General features: G+C 40.7%; 1 protein-coding gene across 4 annotated transcripts in view; it reads right to left on the bottom strand.

The window, feature by feature from the left end:
- Window positions 1–22,906, bottom strand: part of LOC123873160 — a 48,942-nt gene that overhangs the window by 12,748 nt on the left and 13,288 nt on the right. For 3 of the 4 annotated variants that reach the window (XR_006797617.1, XR_006797616.1, XM_045917880.1), the window contains exon 2: window positions 1,187–1,901. Coding sequence is in view for 2 of the 4 variants with exons in the window: in XM_045917880.1 (XP_045773836.1) it covers window positions 1,187–1,897 (711 nt within the window). In the remaining 2 variants the exon portion in view is untranslated. The remainder of the gene's footprint in view (window positions 1–1,186; window positions 1,902–22,906) is intronic. The other variant, XM_045917881.1, reaches the window with a different exon arrangement.

Here is a 22,906-nt window from a genome sequence, read left to right as displayed (position 1 = left end):
GAATAGTCAATGAAGTGTTTTGTGATATTGGTCGCTGGGAACGCAATATATCCCAACTCTGTATGCAATTTTCCGGAAAGTTTTATCCATAATTTTCAAGAAAGTTCTTTTGAACACTCAGGTCTGTCCGATAAGGAATAGGTATAATTTCATAACACATCTGCTTCTTAATATTACGTTATTGTCAAGAAGAAAGAGTAAGGTCCTTTCTTCCAACATCAATGAGCAAGACTGCTTACCCGGTAATAGTACAGAAGGGATGTATGGATTTTATATTTTGTTTCTTGAATTTCGTCTTGTTTAAAAGGTCTTGCTTATCTTGGTTGAAAGGTCTGTTATATTTGGTGATAGATAGTAGCCAGATTTGTCTTATGAGCATTCTTCAGAACAATCTAGACTGTGTACTTATGTACATAGGTATTTGTATTTTGTAAGCAACCTCAACCTTTTTATTACTCAGTTGTTTTTATTGACGTCACAAGTGTGAGGTAATATATAGCATCGGCAGTAAAATTGATTGTTATTATCATAACAAGTAATGGAGAAGGTATGTTACCTATATGCTATATTATGCTAATTTTATGCGAACCAAGCATGGTGCCTGTGTATTCATACAGTGTGACGCAAATTATATACTTAATACATGATAAATACCTAATTTATCTTGAAAAGAAGGCTTCGTAAATAAAGTAGTTAGGTACATAAATACTCCTAAAAGAAATTAGGGACCCTGCCTATTTAGGAAACACCCAAATTGATACACTTTCTTATTTAAAAGAAAAAGTTAATTATATAAAGTTTCATTAAAAGCCACCATAAACCGTTAGAATAGTTTAAAATCATTACAGTGCCTAAGTTATCAAATTGATAAAATAATCATAGTAGGTACGTAAAAAAATTGAGTCCATGAATAAATAAAAGGTATACCTTAAGTAAACTTTTATGCAAAATTATTACATTTATTTTATTTAGGTCCACTTTCCTGTAAAGTCCTAACCTAAGCAAACTTCTGAGTTTGCTTCACCACACAAAACGACACCATATAAAAGACAGATCATTGCTGGTGGGAACAAGTAGACCATCCATAATGTTTTCAAAACAAACGACAAAAATCTTTAAATCGTTTGTAAGGTGCAAATGTTTTTTCTTTTTAGTATTTGCATAATTAATAAACTAAAAAACTCACCTTCTTTGGTAGTGTAGGAGGAGCCTCGAACTCCTCGTCATCTCGGCTGGACAGTGTCGAGCACGAGGAACACGCTGAATCCGCCGATAGAGACCTCGACCTCAGCCAGTCCACCTCTTCCTCCGTCGCACCGACAGCTATTCCATCGGAATAGTCACTGACGACAACGCTGGGCGTCCGCACACATCTGCCCCTGGTCTCGCACCCCTCGCTGCCCCGTCTGCCCAGCTCCACCACATGAGCTTCGATTAGAGTCCTCTCTCGTCTCGGCGACATGACGTCCGGCGGCGGGGTGACGTCGCGAGGGTGCGAGTGCCGTCTCCTCGGCTCCAGCTCCACGGCGGAGTCGTCGCTCAGGTCTCGGCTGCGTCGTCTGACAGCCGCTCGGTCGTCGTCATCGGATGAACTGATATCGTCTGGAGGGCTGGACGCGCGAGGGATGCGTAAATACTGCATCGGGCCGGGCTCGAACTTTCGGAGCAGTTCGGAGACGCGCGGCTGCGCGTGTCGTGTGACGCGCGCGGTCGTTGGCGCGCGCATGCCAGTACTGTCGCTCGCTCGCCGCGATATCGATAGCTTCGCCGAAGCCTCCCGCGCCTGCCCAGGGGGCACTCCTGCGCCGAGCTTGAGGTAAAACAAACTGTGGCTCAGGGCTTTCTCGCGCAAGACCCGGCGGAAGTCCTCCGGGGGTGTCTGCTCGAGGCGAGGCATTCTGCTGCAACAGAAGAAAAGAAAATATTATCATCTTACATCACTGATATATACCTTACATTGATAACTGCACCCTGAACGTCGCTTCGCAAGGTTGGCAATCTTGGATGGCGTCAACTAACACTTCCATGTGGGATTGTTTGCTAAGCTTCAGAATAGTAGAATTAAGCCTGTCTACCTATATGAAACCCATACAACAATAACACGATGACGAGAGAATTTAGAAATTGTACACTTCTAAATTGTGCCTGCTGAGAATCGAACCTGAGTTACCCCCCTCTTAGAAAACTACAGTGTTCACCACTGCGCCAGGTACATCAACAAAACCTAATCTAAGAAAATATAAGGAAAGTTACACAAGGTTGTCATTAAGTGGTAATAGTCTAAATGGAAAACTATTGTAAATTGTGCTACTACTTGTTCATCCTGAACGGAGTGTAAAGGTCAGATCATAATCATTACGTGCAAAAACTGGTAGCCAATGTAATTTAGTATAACGAGCAGAAACTGGTTGAACACCAGTCATCGAGTTAGTTAGTCTATGAGGCAAACTAGCTTTTCCATTAGCTTCACTTGCGTGAAATTCGAGGGGTGCTGTAGGAGTTATCCAGTGAATTAAATTTTGATCTACGGAGCATAATAATTGACCCTGTAATTAATCAGACCAATTATAAGGTATGGCTATGGTGTTGCATCTAACACAACAAGAGGTGAATAAGCTCGTTGGTGAGGAAAATTTTCCGAAAGACTCTGGGACCAACCAGATACGATGTTGAAGGTAGAGGAAGAACCTGGAAATTGAAGAACTGCTAATCAATAATAATAATTGGAGGGACTAAATCGGCGCAACACCGCTGCATTGGACATCTAAAGATAATGGAAAAAAATCATGCAGTAAAATGAGTAGGTAGGTATATACTTGGTCGTGCAGCTGGAAAAGGGCCTATTGGATGCCGTACAAATATTGTAAAGACCTCGAAGCCCTTAGAAGATCTGATTTGCGAGAAGCGGTGCTAAAGGCTTGACCGTGAGTTTGTAGTATCGAACGCTAAGACGACGTGTAAGCCTAATTATGGGTCTCGTGTTTTGCTCGTGAAACGCATAAACAAAAAAACAGATGAACTATTACTTTAGTATAATAACTAACAGAGGAGATTAAAGAGACATTGTAAATAAATAATTTCCTTCTTCGATGGCCAGCATTACAATTGAAGCAATTGTAATGAGAAACAATAGCTAGTATTTTCACACAGCGACGTCATCAGCCTTGTTAGGGTTTCCAAATCGCTTGATAGTTTGTACATCTATTACTAATCAAAGCAGAAGCGCAAACATTGAAGAAGCATCGGGCTGGTTACGAGTACGCTCTATAGGTCTCGAGCGATGACATTCCGAAAGTTTTAGTCCTGGCAAACAAGTTTAAGTGCAGTGTAGACACAAAATAGCTCCTAATGCATGATAATATCATTCTCGCTGATTATGATATCAGTTCCTACTTTATAGGCTTTCTTAATCAAATATCGCACATTTAAAACAAAAATGACACTATCCAAAGATTGGCAGTTTTGAATTACTACATGATCAGTTGTGTTCTGCGAAAAAATACAGGTCCTGCGTAAAGATCCTCGTCCTGAGAACTTCTATGATGACACTATATTGAAACAAGAGTGAATAGACACCTTCTAGGTCAACGCGTCCCATCTTAGACCACATCTTCACTTCCAGGCTTAAACGGTGGCTAATAGAAAGGTGCTTCTACACAGTAGATGAATTTTTGACATTCAAAGAATAGTAGTTTAAATAAATGAATCCATAATATGAATCCATCAGGTGTGATTGTGGTCAAGCGCTTGCCTATAATGAATAAAAAAAAATCGAAATTATGGATAAGGTAACTTTTGTTTCCAATGTCCGAATGTACAAATTCGTTTTAAGTTGGCAGCCAATTATTGTCAACCCTAATCCTGACATTATCTTTTTATCTCACACGCACTGTGGGTGAAAAAATGTGGAAATAACCACTCGGCAGTTCCAATTTATGGCTTGTTCGGAACGCGACTTGACTAGGTTATCGTGCCAATTTCATGGTATTTTTCCACCATTTATGATATAATAAAGTAAATAGTAAGGTACCTACCTACCTAAGATATATATTTATCAATATTTCGATTTTCGAGCGAAATATTAAATATAATCGAAATAAATAAATATATCGAAACTAGAGGATGCCCGCGGCTTCGCCCGCGTGGTTTTCGGTTTTTTTTAAATCCCGTAGGAACTCTTGAATTTTCAGGGATAAAAAGGAGCCTATGTCCTTCCTCGGGATGTGTCCCAAGTCTGCACCAAATTTCATTAAAATCGGTTCAGTGGTTGGGCCGTGAAAACGTAGCAGACAGACAGACAGACAGACACACTTTCGCATTTATAATATTAGTAAGCATATTGATAATTTAAAATCATCATATTCATGTTATCGCACATGTTTGCCGCGCTTTTGAACGGAAGTCACGTGGCATCTGTTGGTAATGTTTTTAGGAACGCAACGGTGGCGCCACCTCGGAAAACTATCTTGAAAGTGGCCTGCGGAGTTCGACTCACTTTGGTTCGGTCGATCTTAGTGTGCAGACGTGTTTTATCCATCTGTTATTATTGCGCTAACTTAGTTTTGTTGAGTATCAAGCCTTAATCATGTAAATAAGGGTTATATTTATTATTTCTTATATTTTTATTGAGGTTCACTTCTGGTATTCTTATATCAGAAGTGGGATAGTAACCTAATTACCCACCCGCTTTTGGTTCATCTGACCGACATTAGAATCAATTAATCAAAATAAAGTACTTAAACTTGATTTTTAAAGTTTCGTAGTAGTTTTGCTTTTTGTATATTCTGTGTAAGTGTTGTTTCAATAGCATTGTGGTAAACGAAAACGTGATTCAAGTAAGAAAGTGTTATCCTTCCACCGTTCGTCCGAGCCACGTTTACAGGTTGCGTGGACACTTGACAATCGCTGCTGCCCGGTACCCGCGCTAACGAGTGGTACAGGTACCAACATTGTGCGTGGCGACGAATCGACTGCTAGTCGCACATCTACCTGCATCTTCGTTGATTAAAGTAAGGTCTAATCATTATTTCATTTGTAACTTTGACGCGCATATTTTCAATATCAACGTTTGGTGTGGAAAATATTACACGGTAACGAGTGTGTGGCTTAACGAATGTTTAAATTTGTTGATAGTTGTCATAGTACTAAGGGTTATCACATACCCTCACGTTTAGGCTACTGCCATAAATAATAATTTACAGTGACAGTAGATTTTTTGTCGATGTAGGTAAAACTGAAAAATTATTTCCGTTCAAACCGTGATATCCTACGGTTTTTGTGAACTAGTTTTGGTTCTTCCACTGTCCGATATCTATTAAGAAAATAAGAAAGAAGCCGGTAAATTAATGTGTCATTTCGATTACTGTCACCTTCCGTGAAAACCTACCTACGTTTGGTAAAATAAAATATGGCCACGTTATGTTGACTGTTTTGATAAACGTTCAGAATCAGTCAACCTTGATCCATTAATGACTAATGTAACTTTTTGGGAAGTACCAATAATGTAAATTTTGAAAAATAATAATAATAATAATAATTAATGCCGTGTGGCACCGGCAGAGGAGAATGTTGCCACCCCATCTCATCCCGTGGGTGTCGTAAGAGGCGACTAAGGGAATCGGGGAACTGAGTAACATCATCACCCAAGTTCCCCGAAGCTTGGCACGCTGGCCATAGAAACAGCCTCCTTGGGGACCTGAGTGGACCCCGAGTGATGTAACCACCACTCACCCCCCCCCCCTTTTTTTATGATGATGGATCGAAATATAAGGAATGTGCGAATAGGGCCGCTGCCTGGGGGTCGCCAGGGCGCGCCTGGAGCTGGCGCTGGGCGTAGCAGCATACGGGCCGCCAGTACCATCAGTCGACCGGCACTGCCACCTAGCCGGTCGACACATCCATCATCCCCACCAGATGGCTTGGCTCCGACAGGGTCCACCAGGGCCCAATCTTCGGCGCCCGCCGCTGGTGGTGTACGCCGCATGCGCTGGACTTCTCTCATGAACGAGAATGTCATGCGTGCGTACTACAGGGCGACAGGAGGGGAAACCGGACGGACTGGCTACCGAGCGGCAATGTACCGCGAGTTCCTGCTGCTCGAGCCGAATCTAACTGTCACGGAACAAAACCTGGCAGACCGGGCTCGGTATATTCAGCGTTCTAACATCTTCAACGCTGCCGAGCTCGAACGATTGCGACGTGAGGCTGTACCAGAAGTGTCAGCACCAACCACAGTGCAAATCGTCTCCCAGGCGGAGCCTGTCCGCGAGGAGGCAACTACCACCTTACAAGATTTGCCTGTGGAGGAAGACACTGGGGAAACAGTCTCCCTGGATATAGAGCGGATGAGAAGGATTCTAGAAGAGGCGATCTCTGAAATCCGAAACGCTCCTCTAGAGAATCGTCCGCGGCTCTCCCGACTTACGCTCAATGTAGTGACGCGGGATGTCATTGAGGCTATTAACAAAATGCTGCCACAACATCTGGAGAGCAGCACTGGCCTGGGTGATACGGCTTCTATTATCTTCGGTGCGGCGCTAGCCGTGCACCGATTCATCGGTGCCAAGACTCCGGGACCGGGGCGTGCTGCTGCCACAAGGCGCAGCGCGGAACCGGCCTGGAAGAAGAGAATAGAACACCGTATCACTCTTGCCAGAGTCCTCATTGGCAGACTGCAAAGCTTCAGGTCGGGCAACACTAGGCCAAGGATTGTGCGATCTGTTAGAGTTGCGTTTAACGGGTGTGGGGTCAGGTTGGACCAGCCCGATATTGCGCAAAAGCTAACAGAGCGAATCGACGACCTGAAGCAGAAAATCGCTGCATGGGGGAACCGCATCCGACGATACTCGGCAAGAGTTGAGCGATTTCAGCAAAATCGTCTCTTCTCGAGTGATCAGAAAAGGTTCTACAAAAGACTGGAGTGCCCAGCAGTCTGCTCTACCTCTCAGCGACCGGACCCGGCCGACCTAGTCGCTTTCTGGCGGGGGGTGTGGTCGAGAGAGGTGGAGCATGAGGAGGGCCCTTGGATTGCGGCGGTAGAGGAAGCATGTGCCAGAATAGAACCGATGAACCCGGTCGCCATCTCTGCGGAGGATGTAGCTGGTGCAGTGAGACGGGCTCCGAACTGGAAAAGCCCGGGACCCGACGGACTGCATCACTACTGGCTGAAAGGTTTTTCGGCTTGCCATGCGACCTTGGCTCGACAATTCCAAGAGGCTCTCGAGCAGAGGGCACTCCCGAGCCTTTTCACTACCGGGATCACTCACCTAGCTCCAAAGTCCACCGATGCCACCGACCCGGCTAAGTATCGTCCCATTACGTGTCTTACTACCATCTATAAGACACTGACATCCGTTCTGAGCCTCAAGATCTCCCGTCACATAGACGAGAATAACATCATGTCTGGGGCTCAGAACGGATGTCGGGGCGGTAGTCGTGGTACTAAGGAGCTCCTTCTCATCGACTCCGTTGCGGGCCAACTGGTCAAACGCAACCGTCGGAATTTCTCCGCCGCCTGGATCGACTACAAAAAGGCATTCGACTCGGTGCCCCATTCATGGCTCTTGAGGGTCCTTGAGCTGTACAAAGTTGACAGTGCAGTTCGAGACTTCCTTGAGGCATGCATGGGGCAATGGAGCACGATCCTGTGTCTCCATGGTGAGCGGTTGGCGGCTGCCGATGACCGGATAAGGATAGGACGGGGTATCTTCCAGGGTGATTGTCTGAGCCCGCTATGGTTTTGCCTGTCTCTGAACCCGCTTAGCACCCTGCTGGAGGGCTCGGGGACAGGCTTTCAGTTTCGGAGAGGAGGGACAAAAGTACCTCACCTTCTGTACATGGATGACCTCAAACTGCTGGCACCCAATGCCACCCGCCTGAGGGAGCTGCTGAACATCACCACTGAGTTCAGCAATTCCATCAGGATGGAGCTTGGACTGGACAAGTGTGCGGTCATACATGTGGAGAGGGGACAGGTTACTCATTCGGCCGAGATTAGTCTCGAGCCATCCAACATTAAGACCCTCTCTGAAGCTGAGTCATACCGGTATCTGGGCATGTCACAATCCCTAGGTGTAAAAGAGGCGGACATGAAACAGTCTGTTTGCGAGGCCTTTTTTGGCCGTCTGACAAAAGTCTGTAAAAGTTATTTGTCAGGCGCCAATAAGGTCCGAGCTTATAACGGCTGGGTTATGCCCGTCCTCATGTACACCTTTGGCGTGCTCAGTTGGACTCAGACCGAACTTGACGCCCTGGACAGAAAAGTCCGCACGACTATGACTCTCTATCGCATGCACCATCCAAAATCGTCTGTGATGAGATTGTATATCCCTCGGAAGTGTGGAGGTCGAGGCGTATTAAGCGTCAAGACCATGCATAACCGGGAGATATCCAATCTCAGAACCTACTTTGAGACGATGAGGGGGTCCCCCATGCATAGAGAGGTCATAGAATGTGATAAAGGACTCACTCCACTATCCTTAGCCAAAACCGAGTGGCAGAAACCGGTGGTACTTAGCACCTCTGACCGGGAGACCGTATGGAAGGAGAAGGAGTTGCACGGACGCTTTTTTAAAGCTCTTAATGAGCCACACGTAGATAAAAAAGCGTCCGTGCAATGGCTGCGCTTTGGTGACCTTTTCGGGGAAACCGAAGGGTTTGTCTGTGCGATACAAGATCAGGTGGTTAAGACGCGGAACTACCGAAAGTACATTCTGAAGGATGGCACTCACGACATCTGTCGAGCTTGTCGCCATCCCGGCGAGTCACTCAGACATGTGCTTTCGGGATGTTCGGCGCTTACCAACACTGAGTATCTGCATAGACACAACCAAGCAGCCAAAATCCTTCACCAAGAGCTTGCTCTGAAGTACGGTCTCCTGGATGAGAGGTTGCCGTATTACAAGTACACACCGGTGCCGGTACTCGAGCGCGACGGAGTCCGGCTCTATTGGGACCGGTCCATCATCACGGACAGGACTATTCTAGCGAATAAGCCTGACATCGTGCTGGTGGACCGGGCACAGTCGAGGGTGTTTTTGGTGGACATCACCATTCCATATGACGAGAACCTCGTGAGAGCTGAGACGGAGAAAAAACGCAAGTATCTTGATCTGGCTCACGAGGTTTCCGACATGTGGCATGTGGAGTCCACCGAAATCATCCCAATCGTCATATCTGCAAACGGGTTGATCCCAGTCAGCCTCGCTCACCATCTGAGGCGACTGGGGTTCCGTGGCAGTTCGCTCGCAGCCAGGATGCAAAAAGCGGTCTTGCTAGACTCGGCAAGGATAGTCCGCCGCTTTCTCAGCCTGTCGCCCTGACCCCCGGCCGTTTGGTCTCCCCTGCCGGGGCGTAATCCTCCGCCCGGTACAAATATTTATTTATGTAAATGTGTATGTAGGTTTATTTATTTTTATATATGTAAGTATATTATAATCTCTTTGGCTTCTATATATATCTATTTTGTAACCGGGCGTGAGAGTAAGTTATATAGATAATAATTAGACATAGCGTCTCAGAATTCAGTACCGGCGTTATGCTGTCGTTGAAGGTAACGGTATACGTTACATGTGTTGGCAACAACAGAACGCGAATGGTTACTTTCAGTCCAATGCAAAAACCTAATATTTAAGACGTTGCCTATTGAGTTTTTCGATATAACATTTGAAATTAATTTTAATATGGTCTTAAATCGTTATGTGAATAGGTACACCTGTCATAATAGAGACAGACGTACTTAACTGAACGAGAGTTCCTTCATTTGAACTCTGTGCTCACATTTACCTTTCTTTTCTTTGAAATTTCCGGTGCAATACTGCGCATTCCACGTGGATGCGAGGCTTGTCACTTGCCGTGACATCTTGATAGTGCTGTGGTGCTACGCCACGCACGTTGCTGCAAAACGTGGTACCTCATCGTGGCGTATCAGTGAGATCTGCTGCCTGTCTCATGAGGCAATATGATAAGTGCTGCTAAGCGTTTGTTTATGCTGTTTGGTAAGACCATTCCAGTTTGTTTTTACTTGTGTTCATGATGTCGGTATGTCTTGTAGTATGAGGCACTTTCTTTGAATAGTTGCGAGCACAGTAAGTGACTCTTACTCACATACCGACTTAGACTTGATCTCGTGAGATATGCAAGCCAGTGTGTTGGTACGTAGGCACATTCAACGCTTTGAGAAAGGCAATAATGCCTGTTACCAGTGAGATATACTTATGTTTTTAATAATGCTTCTGTTACTTCATAAAAGGGAATTGCTTATATTGTGTGAATTACTTTAGCCAAAAAGATTTCAATCGAGTCAGTCTCATTTTTAATTTTAGATTTCCGTTAGTACTTTTATTAGAATCGTATTAAATACGAATGTTCTTTTGCTCTTCATTGTTAAGATCAGGACAAGCCGAGCTAAAAAAAAATATAAAATAAATTAATGACTGAGTTGTTAGAAAATAAAATATACCCACCGACGGACTGAATATGATAGGAGATGGGTCGTTCCTATGACTTGTATTTGGCAAGTGATTAGAGTGAATCATGACGAGATAGGTCATTTGCTGTGGATAAATCATTGGAAAGAATCTAGTTATTATATTGGTTCCCTAAAATGAAAAAGGTTGTATCTAAATATATAAAGGATTGCATTTATTTATTTTGTTTATTCAATATGAACCCCTGGTTAAAACTGGATGACTTGTGTGTCAAGCGTTTAGAGATGGCCTAAGATATTGTCAGGTAATAATACCATTTTAATGCATCTTATGGCTTTTGGATTGATTGATATTATTTTAAAGTACCTAGTATGAGACTTATTTTTACCTTATCTTAAATGTCTTTTATGTCATTATGCTTCAAACTTGTATATCTGTACGAAGATAAAAGTTGTGACGGTATTTAATCGTGTAGAATTAATCAATTACAATAGAAGTTAAGATTTATAGTAAGATGAACTGGCCGCCGATGGAACAGTTCAGAATAAGTCTACGTATCAGATATACAAGTAGCTCGTACATCCCTTTGTTTAATTGGTTAAATTTCTCGAAGTTCTTGTTGGATGGACCTCCAATTACTGGCCGTTGATGGGATAGTGGATTGGAGGCCACTCATTGGAATTCGGGAAAAAGGTTGTTCATAAATCATGTTGTTTGATTGCTTAAATTTTGCGAATTCCATGTGTTGGATGGACCTCCGATTGCTGGCCGTTGATGGGATAGTAGATTGGAGGCCATGTATTGGAATTTGGGGCATGTGGACCTCCAGTTGCTGGCCGTTGATGGGACAGTAGATTGGAGGCCACGTATTGGAATTTGAAACATGTGGACCTCCAGTTGCTGGCCGTTGATGGGATAGTAGATTGGAGGCCACGTATTGGAATTTGAAACATGTGGACCTCCAGTTGCTGGCCGTTGATGGGATAGTAGATTGGAGGCCACGTATTGGAATACGGGACATGTGGATCTCCAGTTGCTGGCCGTTGATGGGATAGTAGATTGGAGACCACGTATTGGAATATGGAACATGTGGACCTCCAGTTGCTTGCCGTTGATGGGATAGTAGATTGGAGGCCACGTATTGGAATTTGTAGCATGTGGACCTCCAGTTGCTGGCCGTTGATAGGATAGTAGACTGGAGGCCACGTATTGGAATTTGGGACATGTGGACCTCCGGTTGCTGGCCGTTGATGGGATAGTAGATTGGAGGCCACGTCTTGGTATTCGGAAAATAGCCAAATAAAATTTTCTTATTGCTGTTTTTGTTCTCAGCAACTGCACCAGACATAAACGCCATCCAGGGACGGAGGCGTGCACAGGACGGCCGTGTTATCGCACATGTTTGCCGCGCTTTTGAACGGAAGTCACGTGGCATCTGTTGGTAATGTTTTTAGGAACGCAACGGTGGCGCCACCTCGGAAAACTATCTTGAAAGTGGCCTGCGGAGTTCGACTCACTTTGGTTCGGTCGATCTTAGTGTGCAGACGTGTTTTATCCATCTGTTATTATTGCGCTAACTTAGTTTTGTTGAGTATCAAGCCTTAATCATGTAAATAAGGGTTATATTTATTATTTCTTATATTTTTATTGAGGTTCACTTCTGGTATTCTTATATTCATAAAACGATCTACCATACCTGTACTTATAAGCAATCACTTATTCACATGGTGAATCTTAAAAAAAAAAAAAGTTTACGACACTATCGTGATGTACTCGTAACGATCCCTTATATCTTTTGCGATGACATGAGGAATTGAATATAATTGTTCACTATTTATTTTACTAGACATAACAAATAAAAGATAAGATAAATGATAATATCTTGTATTTGTTACAACTTGTATAGTAAAATAAAGACATCAGCGACAAAGATTACAATCTGATAAGTGGTGACATATAAATAGGAAGTAGGCATACTACGCGACAGGTCCAGTTGGCATTAGGGGTACGAGGCGGAGGGACGCCCTGCATAGTGCACATCCGCACGCCGCCGTTTTCTGTATGTAACGCAGACTCCCAAGATTTTTTTTCAGAAATTTCAGATTTTTTAGAAATGAGGTCGGCTTGGCGAGCTAGACCATTGAGCACTTTAATTAATATGTATATGTGTGATATATTATATAACATTAATTTATTTACTATATTTTTCCCTATTAAAAGTTCAAACTATATACGTCACGTACTCTTTTCAAATCACAGAATCCTGAATGTAATAGAAATGAATTCGCTGTTCATTAAAAACGGACCAGTGCAACGCGATTGGTGGATGGCGTTTCACCGATTTTTAGCTTGGTCTCTCGTACTGAAAACGAAGATTGTGGCGGGTAGAAGTCCTTACAAGAGACCTATGTCCAGTTTCTATCGGTGTATAATATGTCTATGTACAATATAATAATGATGATGCTTCACTAGTCATCTGCGCGGCGACAACCTCACGCTTCATTGCATAGAAGGTACTTCTATACGTCTTATTCTGAATTCTGATGTCCAAATCAATATTAAGAATATTATTCGCTCGAATTTTTATAGATATTAAATTATTGACAATGTTTTTTAAAAAGTGTTTTTAAGAAACTCGGCCGTCATCATTATCAGTCAATAATAATTTTACATTTACATAAAGAAACGATTTCAATATTATTTTTTTCTTGAAATTGGACGTGGTTACAGTTCAGACGTCAAGCTTGACTACCTGCGTATTATTTCCCGTTTTTGCTTAACAGGGCTCTCTTCGTCACTTACTCCATACAATCGTAGTCCCAATTTCATTTGAATATTAAGCAACCAAAGTCCATGAAATGCAGACATATTCTAGAAACTAATATCTGTGCCTGTGGTGTTTTAGATTTTTCTTAAAAAATGTAGTTTTAAAATAATAGGGGCTCAAAGATTTGTATGTGAATTTTTAAGACCGCGTAACTTTGAAACCGAATATTTTAACGGAAATCTGGAAAACAACAGGCATAGATGTTAGTTCCCGGAAAGTTTCTACAAAACTCCATTGAGTATGATTGGTTAGTATTCCAATAAGAGACGAACTACGTTTGTATGGAGCGAGTGACGGAGAGATCCCTCTTAAGTATGTATGTATGTACGTATTATTACTGAATGATCTAGCCTTCCATAAAAGGCAATAATAATTCTGCATTAATTAATCTGTATATTTTAAATCCAAACAAATGTGTACCTAAACTGTTAGTTAGTCTAGGTAATCATCGGAATTATTGAGTGAGTTATGAAAATCGATTTATGTTATTTTGTGCCTGTATGTAGGATCCTGGTTCCATTTTTCAAAATATTATAAGTTTTCAGGATTTTTAGCAATCATCACCATCTTGGAAAGTAAACCCCGCTTTGATGATTTTACAATTTGGTAAAATTTCTTTCACAAGTGCTCTATAGTCACAAAATACAAAGGGTAATCAAGGGTTCTGTTAAATTATTTTAGTTGATGCTAAGTAATTTCATTTCACTAATTTACGCCACGTTTACACGTTCGCCAAAAATTATTAAAATTATGCAAGAATGTTATAATCTGGCCACATCTGGCCTATAAATCATATCGTTATCATTTTTAACAGTGACAGTTTGAGTTAACAAAGCACTAAAACCATTCGGCGTAACGTAAATGGGTATAATGGAGACCAGGAAGACCCTCACCATCGAACACTGTGGCCTTCCTCCGGCATCCTTTACACAATCTTTCTCATTGTAAATTAGATTCTATAATTTAATATCTAGAGTTTATTTCAGATTGAAGGTGTTTCCACGTGCTAGATTGACGGCTCGGTATCCTTTATACGGCCTTATTTACTGTAAATTAGATCGTATTGCGATATAATTAAAGCATATTTCATATTGAAGGTGGTGTTTCCACGCGCTTGGTAGCTCGGCATCGACGTGCATGTCCTCAAGCCAATGACGTCAAAGGCAGCCTTGCGCGGGCGCAAGGGCACCGCACCAAAACTGCTTAATTTAGACAATTACTTAACAGGGCTCTCTCCGTCACTCGTTTCATACAATCGTAGTTCCAATTTCATTTGAATATTAAGCATCCAAAGTCCATGAAATTTTGCAGACATATTCTAGAAACTAATATCTGTGTCTGTGGTGTTTTAGATTTTTCTAAAAATATGTAGTTTTAAAATTACAGGGGCTCAAAGATTTGTATGAAATTTTCAAGACCGCGTAACTTTGAAACCGAATATTTTAACAGAAATCTGGAAAACCACAGACATAGATATTAGTTTCTAGAATATGTCTGCAAAATTTCATGGACTTTGGTTGCTTAATATTCAAATGAAATTGGAACTACGATTGTATGAAATGAGTGGAAACGAGTGACGGAGAGAGCCCTCTTAATAAGCTATGTTACGATTGTTACTGAAAATAGGAACTTATTTATTTTTTGTGTATTGTCAGGCTGTTTCAATTTCGATCTGGGTAAATACCTACCACCTAGGTAGAAATATACGTCCTACCTACAAGAATAAGAATAGATTTCTTGATTGCGTGATTATATTAAGTAGATACGTAGTACATAGTGTTAGCTTAACCTAGTGGTTATTAAAGACTTCGGCCTCTTAATCGGGATTGATCTTGGGCACGCAGTTCTAACTTTTCGGAGTTCCGTGCGTCAACTAAAATCAATGCAGGAAACCATCGAGAGGAAACCTGCATGCCTGAAAGTTCTCCATAATGTTCCCAAAGGTGGGTGAAGTCTGCCAATCCGCACTTGGCCAGCGTGGTGAACTACGGCATTCTGAGAGGAGACCTGTGCTCAGTTAGTCTACCGGCGATGAATTGTGATGATGATGAATGTTGACAACAAGCTCGTATGATATACCAAATACTAGAAATGTGGCTGCATTACCGCGCTGAAAAGTCCGGCTGATTTTGTGCGCAAAAAATGAGCCATTCTTTCTGTCACCAAAAGTTGCAACTAACCTTTTTCTGTGTACTGTGCAATTACTAACAGCATTAAAAATGTCTTTTAAGAACTCATTATTGCGTCATTTTTTGAACCTAAGTAATTTATTTTTTAATTTTCTAGAAATGTATATCGACATAAGTTTACAATTTTCCAACAGCGCCGCGAAATGTTTGTTCCTGTCAACTCTATAGGTACTAACATTATAAAGGCGAAAGTGAGTTTTTCCTTATCTTGAAGAAAAGGTAAACGAGTAGCTTCTTGCTGAAAGAGGCGCACTATACACGCAGCAGTCCATACGACCTTGTTATTGAAAACTGACAATGAAATCATGATAGGAGTGAAAAACCTAACTCCAGAAGGTCTAAAGCGCCGGACCAATTACGTCGCTTACGCGTTTTCCGAGAAGGTTTCTGAGACTTGTTTATCTTTTAAGCAAGCTTAGGAAAAAGCAACAACTCTATTTGTCTGTGTGCATGTTTACCTTTTCACATCTCAACTGCTACCTTGGATTCTAGACACGAACATAAAATAAGTAGGTTGGTACTTTTTATCCCGCAAAATCAGACTATTCTCGAAAGGAGTTTTTAATAAACTAAATCCACGTGGATGAAGTCGTAAAGAATATTTTAATAGACAAGTGTAAATTAAAAATTTTCAACACCCCCGACAAATCATTTTCATATAAATAATTATGTATATCTTTGTTTATATACTATCTCTATGATATCTAGGCAACGTCCATCTTGACAACTTGACATTTGTCAATTGACACTTAAATATTATGAACCTAAGGGTTATCTAACCTTCTTTTCTACAAGAAAACTAGAAAATAGCTGATAACTTTTAAACGGCTGAACCAATTTTTTTGGATTATAGCTAAGAACACTCTCGATCAAGCCACCTTTCAAACAAAAAAAACTAAATTAAAATCGGTTCATTCGTTTAGGCGCTACGATGCCACAGACAGATACACAGATACACAGATACACAGATACACAGATACACACGTCAAACTTATAACACCCCTCTTTTTGGGTCGGGGGTTAAAAATAGAACTATTCCATCGCTTTCGGCTGTACCTGTCTTATCTTTAAATATACCTATTAAGATTTATGTTTCATGTACTGCTACTGTACAAAAATATCCAAGTATTAATACATATTTATATTACATCATATTCAGGTGCTACTTCAAGAGACGTTTTAACAGCGGATTTAATTAAAAACGCAAGGACGTCCGCGTGAAAAGCCCCGTTAACCATTAGAGTATGTACACATTAACTTCTTTTTATCAGGTAAATAACGTACCTACGAGACACGAGTACGTACGAGTAGTCATTTTCTTTATCATGATTATATCACCCATATCATTAGAAATGTGAAAGTGTATTTGTTTGTTGGTTTATTGGTTTCCTTCAATAGTATTTTATTTCTATGTTTCTTTTTATGATGGTGTACAATAAAGCATATTTCAATTCTCAATTCAATTTCACGTCACAACGAAGCGAAAAATACCAAACTATACCCTGCTAAAAATTACGGATCGACGTCATTTTTAGCAGGGTATAGTTAAATACCTGGAGAGTATCATAGGCTACATTTTATCCCGAAAAATCAGTGTCCCTACGGGATGTTTAAAAACCTAATCCACGCGGACGAAGTCGCGGGCGACTGCTAGTGTTATAGAGTTTACATCATATGTACTGAATCTGCAGATGAATGCAAATAAATAAATGAAAATAAAAAACAAATCAGCGAAAAAATCGCTCGTGTGTACCGACTCTACTACCTGCCGGCCTAGATAGCGCCAGATAAGGTTAAATTAAAGATAACTCGATCTGCGCCGGAATGGGGACACGGCGGGCAAACAATATTTTATTCACGTTGGGATGATAACGGGTGACAGTTTTGATGTACCTATAGACAATTCCGAGTACTCGGATTAAAATAGACCTTCAAATTTACAAAACAAGAGCGAAAATAGGCATATTTTAGTTTTCCGTATAAGTAAAAAGCGGAATAGAGGAACTGTCTGTGTGTCACATCACAGCCGCATTTAGAAACTACTACACTGAAAACTGAGTGACATAGCGTCGTCTTAGAGTGAAAACCTCGGGAATGCATTTTTGCTCTTTATTTTATTGCGTTTCTAGGAAGAAAACCTCGCAACGCACATCCTGATCTGACTAATTCGTTCATTCGATACTCGTAACGCCATCTATGACATTAAATGAGAAACTCGTAAATACTCGCTTCTGATTTTACAGTACGCAGTTTTTTCTTCCTTTCCTGAAAAGTTACTTCTTTTACACTTACGAGGTTTTCACTCTAAACCGTCGATAGGCTATATTTTATTTAAAAAACAAATTAGAGATCCCCACGAAAATAAAATTGTAATATAGTAATAAGTCGTCGCGGGTCGCTAGTCTATTAATATTCCGTACCGACTTACTAAATATTATATCAAATATTTCGACATATCCAGACGAAATCGGAAACAGATAAGATCTGTACTTACGTAATCAGTAACAACACCAACATACACTTCAAATAATAACGGAACTAACTTCGTACCTACATAGATTATCTTCAAAGATATCTTCGAGTGGTGATGGCGAAATAGCTAATTATAAAGTGTTCGAATGTTTTATATTGTTTCCAAACACCTCTTTCATTGGTACACCGTTAATGGCTCTAATTCGCTATTAGGATTTTAAATTGCCTATAATGAATTTCGCAAGCGAAATAACACAATTTCTACTCATTTCTGAATTTAGGTGACAGAAGTAACCTAAATTCAGAAATGAATAGAAAATAACATAACTTACATAATATAACCAAAACATAAGGTACAAGCGTAAGCAAAGGGATGCGGAAAATCCATCCATACTACATAATATTATAAATGCGAAAGTGTGTCTGTCTGTCTGTCTGCTACGTTTTCCCGGCCCAACCGCTGAACCGATTTTGATGAAGTTTGGTATAGACACCCTGGCTACTTTTTATCCCGGAATCATGAGATGAGGATGAGAGAAAAGAATGCATCTGTGTTTACAATTTACACACACACTTAGGTATGCACTAGGTATACCTAATATCTCCTGCGATTGCGTAGTTCCCTAGTCTCCACTGAGATTGGCTACTGGGCGAAATTCGGTCAGAAGAACAATGTTTGTTTTGATTTCCATGTACTCCAGTCTAGTCTATGTTCGTCTAGATTCTTCCCGATTGACTAGAACACAGACATTACGCACTACTGTTTGGTATGTTGCGTTTTGAAATTGTAATCCGGCATCGATAAGTGGGCCAGTGCTCTGAGAGTAACTGTATTTGATTACCATGTATTAATAACTTAGACGTTGTTGTTGAGTTTTTTTCATAGAACAACTACAATTCACGGACTAATTTCAAGAAAGGAAAGCCGCCGGATCCAACTCTTGTTGGTAGCGTTTGAGAAGCCTTAAAACGTCTTCTCGTCCAAAATTCCTCAGTGCCTCAAAAGCAAAGTCTTCGAACATGTTTCCAGTGATGAATGACATACCGATCTGAAACATGGTTGCTATCATGGGCCTCATAGGAAGGCTTAGGTTCACTCAGCTGACTATGGAGCGGGTAGTGCAGCTAAGCTCAGAATTTCTCTACGTGATCAAATCCGAAATGAGAAGATAGAATCAGAGTAACCGACATGCGAAGACAAGTGGCAATGGGCAGAGTGCATGGATCGAAGAACCTATAGATGTTTAGACGATAGTGTCCAAGGTACTGGAAAGGTGACCTCGCACCGTTGGCAGATCCTCCACTAAATGGACAGATGACATCAAAAGTGGTGAAACGTGAAATGATGATAATGATGAATTTGATAATATTTTAGATTTTACCTTCTCAGTTGTAACTTGCGAACTTAGAAACCTAAATAATGGAGCAATTATTGATACCGGTTACTTGCACTTAAGAATATACCTAAGTCGAAGTAAAATATGAAACGTGATTGGTAAATAAACGTAGGTGATGCAGGTATACATGTGCGACATGGCCTTACAAACTGACTAAGGTCTAAGGCAAACCACTAAGTACAGTAAGTAAATAGACTTGATCCGCCTGTTACCTAACACGGCAAAATGTCAGAACTGTGTAATATGTTTCCAATAAACAAACAACTTTATAAAGGTTGGTTTTGATGACCTCTGGCGGGGTTGGGTCAATTTAAGAATTAAAATATTACAGTTCTGTTCAAGTCGAAAGCTTTGGTACCATGCTACAGACAAAATTTGTAACAACAAGGCACCAAGCGATAAAGTTCTACTACAACTAGTAACGTAATGAACCATTAAGATTTTTGTTAACTTACAGACTAGCGTTTGATGCAACCAGACCTGATGACAAGTGATGATACATCCTAAAATGTATATAGAGATAGAGAGAGAGTCAGCGAGTGCCAGATCTTTATTTTATAAAAGCTGAAAGTTTCTCTGCGTACTGTCCCCATCACAGGGAGTTACGATCAGCAACAATGAAGTTTGGATCATGGTGGCTTTGGAAGATGACAGGTAACAAAGGACTTTATGCTTTCATGTAACATTTATCATAGTTGCTGATCGTTCTTCCCTGTGTTGGGGACAATACACACAGAAACTTTCAACTTTTATAAAATAACGAAGGTCTGGCACTCGCTGGCTCTTAGCCCAAGACTATACTTAATTAATAGAGTTTCACCCAGGAAGCTGAAAAAAAAATTATCGTGAAGCCTGGAGTATTTAAGAAAATTAACACTAATATCGGATAAAAACTTATACAAAGCATTAATTTCGGCTAACACTTTCCCTAACCTTCGTATAAGTAAATGCAAATAGTACGCATTCTTCAGCATTATACTCGACGATAATCTCGCCTCGTACGTTACGGTTTCTAATTCCTTTAATGTTCATATTGTGTAGAAAAAGTACGATTTTTATCTGCCGCGTTCTTAAGAAAGTCGATTTCACTTAAAAGTTCATTTGCAGTCGAATTAATAAAACAATGTTGATACCATAGTTAATACCTACTTATCTCGTATCTATCGAAATCCATACGTTAGGTGTAAATGCAAAAGTGTATCTGTATATATTTATCTGTTTCTGTCACCTTTTCAAGGCCCATCCACTGCACCTATTTTGAAGAAAGTACAGAGATAGCTCGTATCCCGGGGAAGGACATATGCTACTTTAGGTCCTGAAAAATCAATGAGTTCCCACGCGATTTTTGAAAAATCTAGATCTACGCGGACGAATTCGTAGGCATCATCTAGTACCTACTACATAAACCTAGGTACTTAACGAAGCGGAAAAATCTAACGTTTAAATACACAATCGTCGCATGAGTGCGAAATAATTATACGCACTCGTATAGGGAGAAAATGATAAGATAGCGGAACTCTATTTACATAGCACTGTACTGTAAATTATGTGTTGCTATTGTCATACAAGTACGAGCAAACATGCCTTGTTAGGCACGTGGATGATACCCAGTATTTATCCATGCTTATATCATAAACGCGAAGTTGTACGTCTGTCTGGCTGTAAAGGGTTTCCGAGACGATCAAGCGGCTTGAAGTCAAGCACGTATAGTTGTGTTGTGCTTGATCAAGCTGCTTGTCAAGCAAACGGCACTTTTCTCAACGAACACTATCAAGCAATAAAAAAATCATAAAATAAAATAAAAATTCAAAAATAAAATAAAATAAAAAACGGCTTCAATAACCACAAACACTAAGAAGTAACAAATAATTTAATTTAGCCGGTGTCAATTAGCCGCACGAACCGTTCACTCTTCATATTGTTTGTAACTCCACATTGCTTGGCACCTTATTGGCACCGGCTCCAAAATACATAATTAGGGATATGTTCCCTGATTATGTATTCTGGAGTCGGTGAATCCTTTAAAAAAAAGATTTGAGAAACTCCTCCTTTTTGAAGTCGGTTATTCACTAATCGTTTGTAATTATATTGGTTTTTTGGCGAAATCAAAACAAGGCAGGCAATTTTCTGTGTTCCTTATTTTGCTTTCATTTTTATCTTTCCACAAACAAAATCCACAGCACACACGTCACATCATACTTACATCATCTTCGAGAAACTGACTGACTAACATTAATCTTAATCGCCCTGGGTGTAGAAAATTAAAATTTTGCATATTGTAGATTCTCTCTATAACGTAGATCCCGACTTACAGAAAGGATTTTAAGGAATCTAAAGCCTGGTGAAGGAAATCGCGGGAATTAGCTACCGCCTAGCAAGGTACAAATGCAAGTGTCTCACTGTCTGTTTGTCGGTTACCTCTACACGCTCAGCCTCTTACCTGATCTTCGTGTTTCGAACAGCGATTGCTTGCAGCCTGGAGACAGAAATAGTAGATATATACGTCGTTTACTATTGGAAATTATACCTCAGTCTCAGAAAACGGAAATTCACAAATTGCAGGCTAATAGCTAGTTTTTATAATACATATATAGATAGGACTAGATGATGGCAATATGTTAGTCTGTGAGATTTTAATCCCCTGGGTAGGTACTTTTTGATTTACGAAGTTGCCTATATATACCCGTCTCCAATTTGCAAGCCAGCTCCACAAAAGTTACACGGTCTACAAAATTTCATAAAATCGATTAAACGGATCTGCCGTGAAAAGATAACAGACAGAAAGACACACACACTTTCGCATTTATAATTCTATAGAATAAATTATAATATTATTATAGACATTTGCATGGACTGGGTTTCCACGGAAACTAAAAAATACTGGGATTTACCATACTTCGAAAACCACAAGTGCAATTAAATTTGAAATCTAGGTAAAATAGGTAGACAGGTCCGCAAAAATCAAGGTCAGGCCAGGTTTTTAAAAATCTAGATTGTATTAATTTTTGTACTTACGAATAGACACTACCGTATACCTATCATGATCATCACCTCAACCCATCATTCGCCGTGCTGGTCCACAAGGTCTTTTCTCACAATGAGAAGGGCTTATGTCACGGTCCACCACGCTGGCCAAATACGGGTTAATAAACTTCACACACCCTTGAAAACAATATGAATAACTTTCAGGCATCCAGGTTAACTTACGACGTTTTCCTTCTACGTTACGATATTGAACTCACATATTATTTCCGAAAAGTTCTCGGAATCTAATCTCAGACCCTTCGAATATGCGGCTAACGTCTTAATCACCAAGCTATCACCGCTTTTATCACCATACTTATACCGTTACTCGGTTACTGATTATGAAATAGGTAATAGGTATTATGTAGAACCTAGAGAGGTTGCATCTTACGTTGACATAATATCACGTATCTCATAACGTAACCTGTTGGTGCTTGTACTGTTATTAGTGATTGCGCTATTGTCCCTTGTGTGATGGATGTAAATCTATAAATAAATCAGAACATACACCATACATTACCATGTAATATAATGTAACAGGATCTTCAAAGTCTGTCTGTCTACGCGTTT

This window comes from Maniola jurtina, chromosome 16 (genome assembly GCF_905333055.1).
Source record: "Maniola jurtina chromosome 16, ilManJurt1.1, whole genome shotgun sequence".
Classification (NCBI taxonomy): domain Eukaryota; kingdom Metazoa; phylum Arthropoda; class Insecta; order Lepidoptera; family Nymphalidae; genus Maniola; species Maniola jurtina.
This window is presented reverse-complemented; position numbering and strand designations above follow the sequence as displayed.